This window comes from Papaver somniferum, chromosome 7, assembly GCF_003573695.1.
Source record: "Papaver somniferum cultivar HN1 chromosome 7, ASM357369v1, whole genome shotgun sequence".
In the NCBI taxonomy this organism is placed as follows: Eukaryota; Viridiplantae; Streptophyta; class Magnoliopsida; order Ranunculales; family Papaveraceae; genus Papaver; species Papaver somniferum.
In genome coordinates, this window is record NC_039364.1 from 244031783 (window position 1) to 244038693 (window position 6911).

Genomic DNA, 6911 nt, shown 5'->3' on the forward strand with positions numbered 1-6911 from the left:
TAGATTTGGTTTTCTGATTTTTTTTCGTTAGATCTCTTCATAAGTATTATTTAACTTAGATTTGGTTTATTAGAAAAGAAAATAAAAGTTATTACAAGAAACTAGATGGGAGCCTAGCAACAAGTTGGGCTCCAACACCTTTTTGAATAGCTAAACCAATTCTAATAAAAAGAAAATTACGAACATTTATATTTATATCATGCCTAGCTATGTAACGTTTCAATCGTTTCAAAAATTCAATAGTTTCGGTACCAAGTTCACCTAAAGTAGTAAAAGCTAAGGTACCAAAATTATAACCATTGGAATTAAATACATCAAGGTACTTAAACTTCTTGCGCTCAATGGCTTTAGCCAAGGCGAGGCCCGGTGCAAAAGCTTGCACACCACCCCCATCAAAAGGTGAAACCCCCGTCACATCAAAACACGTATCACGCCCTTCCTCCCAATTGTAGACTAAGATGTCAGCCGTCCTAGCATCATCGCCATCATGAGAAAGAAACCCCAAAGCCGCTTCAACTCTAGAAGGTACATTCGCACGGTAACAAATATTCACAAAGGTATCTCTAACAAGATCATGTCTAAACTTATAACCAACTTCACTAGCACAATGAAGTGCATGATCACCATAGACATCCATATCCCTATTGCAGCAAAGACAAGAACTATTAACAGCAAATAAAGGAATACCAAGACGATAATCAAGTACTGCACTAAACTGAAGTGGCCCAATTTTCTGCCCATTTTTTTTTTGTTCTTGTTGATTTTCTCAAGGTTTACTGAAGCACATCCGATTTATTCACAACGGACGGAGCTATGCAATTTCGAGATGAGTTTTCAGATTCGTTTTCTGATTTTTTGTTCTATCTGGTTCAATTTTGATTTTTTCGTTAGATCTCTTCATGCTTGGCATATTGTGTTCTTCGTCTTCTTCATAGCACTTTAAGGTAAATTTTTATTTTTAATGAAAAAGTTGAATTGTAATGGAATATATACCGAAATAGATCTGTTTTGGTACCTCGTTTTCAAATTTAAGCCACTTTTTTTATTTCTTACAAAACTAGGCAAACTGAACGGATTCCATCCAATTTCGTTATCTCAGTCAATATTTCATGCTCACCGGTCAATATATCGCCAAAATTTTGTACAGAGAGATCTCATGAACGTGTGAAGATTTGTGAAGATTACAAAAATGCCCTCTTTGTGCCGTGTCAGTAGCATAGTTATTGTCGTACAAGTGCTTCGATCTGAACCCCTAATCTAGGATCGGGAAATCTCGAAGATTATTGAACGGCAAGGATATCCGATACATATCATTACCCTAAAATCCCTTCATTCAATTCCTCTCTTCCATCTATGTTCTTCACCAGCCGAAACAAGAGAGATTAGAACCAGCGAAAAACTATGGTGGTTCCTGTTATCCAATATCACAAAAAGAAGATCGATGCTGATTTTGGGTTTTTATTGATGAAATAGAAGATGGGTTTGGTTCAGTGGAGATGAAGAAGAACAAAGGATTGAAGATGGAGAAATTCATGGGAATGAGCAGGAATTGAAGTTGAGATAGAGTTCGAATTAGAGAAGTTGTGATGAATAATTGAAGAAATTATGGTTTGGTGGTGTTGATATTTTATGGAATTGAGAGTTGCTACTTATAAAACAGACTGAGAAGAATTTGAGGGTTTAAACGAATGGGTTCAACTCATATTTGAGATTGGATCGATTTTGGTGAGATATATTTGAGTTTTCGTCGCTACTGATAGTCTTCAGTCGTTCTCCTTCTCTTTCTCTTGTCTCAATTTCTTAGGAAACTCTTTTCAAAAACGATTTCTACTGTATCGAACTTATGGAAACTCTTTTCATTCAGGTGTTGCGACTTGTTAACTGATTTACTTGATCAATGAATTTGCTGGTTTTCTCGCTGACCATTAGTCTATTGGTTCCTGGGATCAACTTTTTTTTTTTTTTTTTGGTTCGGTTATTCATTACTGATTCTTTGTCTTAAGAAGGAGATTGACAGGGTTGTTGCATCTGGAACCAGTTTTGCGAAATTTTGCTAATTCATACCCAACCCATTATTGCAAGATAATCAATTTCAGTTCTTGTTGAATAACCTCAAATTTCAGTTATTGATTTGTTTCTTCAAATTGACTTGTATATTGGCTAAGGGAGGAATGAATTATGACCACGCATGATGATGATCTTATGTTTGGAGTACCAAAAACTCAAGCATGGAATGTCTGTTCACCCGGATACAAGCTTTGAGAACAATGGTGCAGGCAAATCTATATATGTTGCAGGTATCTTTGTCAAGGAACCTACTAGAGTATTTTTCCTCTAGCATTCGATTCAGTTATGGTGGTAAGAATTTTGGGGTGGTGTTGTCAGCGAATTGAGAGAAAGGGGTAATTGATGTTGTTGATTATGGTGGCTAACAGGGTAGGAAATAATCAGATTTTCCGTAACTCGTTATTACTGCAATTGTTGGTGGTTGTGATGTATCTGTGAGTTTGTAGTGAGTCAGATGACTCTGGTGCTGATTGATGAAGTTGTTAACAGCTCGGGGTTAATTCGAATCAGTAGTGGTTGTGATGGTTAGAGATGCTGAGAAGAAGGGAAATATAAAGGGTTAATGATATAAATTAGTGGCTTCTGCTTGAATTCTGGCAGTAAGAACCAGTTGAAGAATGATAGGATTTATGGATCTGTGCTTTTCAAATGCAAGGAATAGGGTTAGACGATGGTGCATTACTTATTGTTGATGGCTGAGACTTTAGATTGTGCTGCAGTGGTTGAATTTTGAACTAAAATTGCAGGGAAAACAATGTGTTGATGCTGTCAAGGATGAAAATAAATGAATGGGTCATGATGTGTACTGTGAATGAATGTCATCAGGGTTGTTGGAATAGCTGTTTATGGAGCTGAGATGAATTGCAGGTGGTGGAAGTGATGTAGCGCCGTCATGGCTGGAATTGGAGTTGTGACGCACCATGATGGTGCAGCAGTGAGTTTCTCCATTGCAATGGCTCGGGCCTTGGAAGAATAGACCAGTCAGCCTAGCTGACTCTGACTAGAGGACTATTGTGTCATTTTAAGTCCATTTAACTTGGCTAATTTTCCATCCACGGTTGTGGTCAAATAAGACATAGATTTGTAATTAAATAATTAATCCAAAAAAGAAAGAGGATCAAAATTACAAGGAATGGCGGGCAGCCTAGCAACAAGCTGAGCGCCAATATCCTTTTGAATAACAATCCCTAGCCTATGAAAAAGAGAATTGCCTAGCTTGAAATTGGCGTCATGCCTAACCATGCAATTTCTCAACCTCTTAAGGAAAGAAATTATATTCACACCGAGCTCACCTAAAGTGAAAAAAGGCCAAAACACGAAACCCATAACCATGCAAAGAGCATTTTTCCAAATACTTGTTGTTTTTACGAGTGATAGTAGCCGAGATAACAAGCCCTGGGATAAAATTGGTCATCGCGCTTGTGAAGGGCGAGACACCGGTAACATCCATACAGACATCCTTGCCATCCTCCCAATTGTAAACGATAATATCTGCAGGCCTGAGACCATCCGAAAGAAAACCAAGGGGAACCTCCTTCCTAACTACAACACCCGCTTTGTAACATATATCAGCCAAGACATCTTTGACCTGGTCATGCCGAAACTTCAGCCCAACCTCGTTAGCGCAATGAATGGCATGATCACCGTAGATATTCATGGTTCGTTGACAGCAAGAGCATAAGCTTCCCTCCTCGAAAAACGGTATACCAAGGCGATACTGTAAAACAGAGCTGAACTGCCTAGGTCCAACTGCTTGATTAAGCCCAGGTATAGGGATCGCTTTAAGGAAGTCCAAAGCATGTTTTGTGCGGTTGCATTGCCACAACGTATATTCACGCTCCGATAAAGATAAGCTTGTAGGAATCTTTTTTTTGACAACATCAAAATAAATAACTGCCAAAGACTTCATGTAATAGGGGCAGTATTATTAATGTTGAAATCCGGTAAGGAAAGATCACAAGCTTGTGTGAAAAACTGTAAAGCATGCTGAAAGTTGTGGCATGGGTCAGAAACGGCCGATAACCCCAAAATAGAATTCTGCAGCATAAGAGTCTGAGCCTGGGAAGCCAAGTAGCAATACATACCTGTATCCGCCATTGTGAGCACACCAAAACCGCCGTCTTTAATGGGAAGAGTGGCTAGCCTCTGCTGAACCATGCCAAAACCAGCACTATCACCCACTACTAAACGACGCAAGTAACTCAGCAGATGCTCATCGAAACGAACTACCGCAGGTTGAATATCTTTAGGGCTTGTTGTGCGAAGGGTAAAGTAGAGCCTAGAAACCCCAGTGCAATTACGTAAAAGAAGTAACTCACTTTGGGGGTCTTCCAGCTCCTGAATTTTATCCATAAGATGCACGGCTTTATCCACCCTCGACAACACCATATTACTGCAAAACTCCATATTCAAACTGACAGGCCCGCCTAGAAGTTTGACTCCATCCGTTGGCTTGCCAATGTTTGAAGGGAAAACACCATCGTTATCTCTTCTTGGATCATGAGATGGCCAGAAAATCTCCGTCTTCAAAACATTCAGGTGTAAACCATAGCTAGGCCCTTCCTCCTGTATGATCTTAAATGCTTTAGAAACCTCCATAGTATCTCCTACGATGGTACCATCATCCAGGTACCAAGCATGAAGATCTAACTCGCACTGAGCTGTAATTTTATCCACAAGAGGGTGAAGCGCTAAGGCAAAGAGTAGGGGACCAAGGGGATCTCCTTGATGAACGCCTTTGGCCGAAGAGAGAATTGAATCCAAATAATAAAGTCTGGCTGGTTTTGCATAACAAAACTCGACCCAGTGATAAATATTCGGACAATGAGTTCTTACCTCTTTAATGATGCGAGACATGTCGACGAGATTGAAAGCATTGGAGAAAATATATAAGCAGCATAGTTTTCGAATTATCAGCGCCTTGCAACTCCAACAAACTGTTTGCTGAATGCAGAATAGCCTCGCCACCACAAGGAGTGCCGACCCCATATTGGTACTATCCAAAATACGTGTTCATAGCTTTGCCAACTGAGGTAGCCGCTAATTTTGAGCATAATCTCCGCCAAATAGTACCTACTGCGATAGGTCTCAGGACACCTCCGGGCTTAAGAAACGGGGTTAGGGGAGCACTATCCACAAAATCACAAAGGATGGAAGGGAATTTTCCCGCAAGCCACAAATTTACCATGCCTGTAATGGAAAGTAGTAACTCTTCGGCAAAAGCAGCACCGACACCACTCATGGCATCTAACAAATGTTGTGCCCTGATCCCATCCCTCCCACAAGGCCAACAATACATCCTTAGCCGTAACAGATAGTGCAGGAGCTGGAATGTCTTCCGCTGGTATAGTTGGAGGCTAGGCATAAGGGTGTTTTTGCTGAAGCTCAAAAAGGATATCGGGAGTCGGTGGATCCACACCATTGGAGGAGAGAATGCGGATGGCGGTGGTATAATGGTTGTAACTGAGCTTCTTTCTGCAAGCTAACAACTTCAAATTCTTCTTTTTCTTCCCTGGCTGTTGTTTTCTTGAAGCCTGCTTAGGTATATCCAACAGCTGCTGCGCCAAAACGCAGCAGCCAGAAGGTTCTTTCCAAGTCAGCAATGCCTTGTTAATCACACCCATCTACAGTTTCCTCCTGTTGCCAGAGCGTTCTTCCGTCGAGCTTTTAGGCTCATACAGGCTTAAGGTACAAGCAGGCAATAAAATCAGACGTATCCAGGCAGCAGGGTTCTTCGGGTTTGCAAGCACAAAGTCTAAAGAAGACTTCAGGGTGCGAGTGAAGTGAAGCATGCTGGACGATGGAATACTTACAGTTGTTTTGATTTGTTTCTGTAGAATCTGATTAAGCAAATCCACCGTAAGACCGGCTCCAACATCATCAACCACAGGAGGAGAGTTCACAACATCGATGACAACTTCAGCTCGTGGTTTCTCAACACCATAGATGAGAAAATCTGCACCTGCACCATTGAAGGGACCTGAGATGACATCAGTAGGGTGTGACGGAGACCTACAAGTCTTTTTCCATGCATGGATACGCATGCATTTAATGCACAGCCATCTCTGTATATCGTTCAGTACCCTTTCCCATGAGGCAAAACATCTTTTAATAGTTCGAATACGCTCTCTGCAAATGTCTTTGTCACGCTCAGTAGGAAAGTGCTGATCCTTTAAGTGCTGATATAGGGAACTCTTAGCATACCCCCTTCCTGTAACTCCTCCCTGATAGCCATCAAAATTGGTAAAGGGACAATGTACTCTATCTCCCTGATTAGCCTGAGAAGAAGTGTAATGTTCCCTATCACCCTGATGAGAGGAGGATGAACCCTGGGACGAAGTGTGAGAGCATGGGGAATCATGGGGTTCATGAGAGTGCTATGTGAGGCCTGATGATACGGATCGGTTTTTACGCATCGTTAAGTCAAATTAGGGTTTGAGACAACCCCAAAAGAAGAAAAACGATGGTCGAAAAGCATCTCGAAATGCAGATAACAAGGAGAGGAGGATGAAGGTAACAATGAAAAAACCAGGATCGAAGAAGAACTATCCAGGCTTTCAATCGCCGGAAAAGTCTTTTTCAATCGCCAGACACTCTCTCTCCTCGCCAAAAAGTCTTCATATTTGTTTCTAAGATATAAAAAAAGAGGCTTAGTTTTGTAAACAATAAAAAAAACAGGCCTAGATTTGTAAAAAGCCCTTGTAATGGATTTCTTGAATTTGTGATGAATTTGAAACTCAATCATTAGATTTTTCTTCATTTTTTTTGATGATGAAATTGGTCTAATTAGTGCTTCAGTTAAAGTTAGAGGTTATTGTTATGTTTGGATAATAATGTAATCTTAG

General features: G+C 40.6%; 1 protein-coding gene across 3 annotated transcripts; it reads right to left on the bottom strand.

Annotated features, from left to right (window-relative positions):
- Window positions 1–3136: 3136 nt before the first annotated feature.
- Window positions 3137–6706, bottom strand: LOC113300025. 3 transcript variants are annotated; one of them, XM_026549155.1, is made up of 2 exons: window positions 4903–6706; window positions 3137–4632 (listed from the first exon to the last, which is right to left on the bottom strand). In XM_026549155.1, the coding sequence occupies exons 1-2, from the start codon at window positions 5053–5055 to the stop codon at window positions 3973–3975; spliced, it is 813 nt and encodes a 270-aa protein (XP_026404940.1). In that variant the 5' UTR covers window positions 5056–6706; the 3' UTR covers window positions 3137–3972. The 3 variants fall into 3 exon arrangements, with proteins under 3 accessions (XP_026404940.1, XP_026404941.1, XP_026404939.1); XM_026549156.1 differs by having other exon boundaries at window positions 3137–4727; XM_026549154.1 differs by having other exon boundaries at window positions 3137–4053; window positions 4152–6706.
- Window positions 6707–6911: the final 205 nt, after the last annotated feature.

Coding starts and splice junctions, on each gene's coding strand:
- LOC113300025 (XM_026549154.1), bottom strand. CDS start 5,055: ATGGGGTCGGCACTCCTTGTGGTGGCGAGGCTATTCTGCATTCAGCAA. Junction 4,054..4,151: donor GCTCACAATGGCGGATACAG/GTATGTATTGCT, acceptor CACAACTTTCAG/CATGCTTTACAGTTTTTCAC.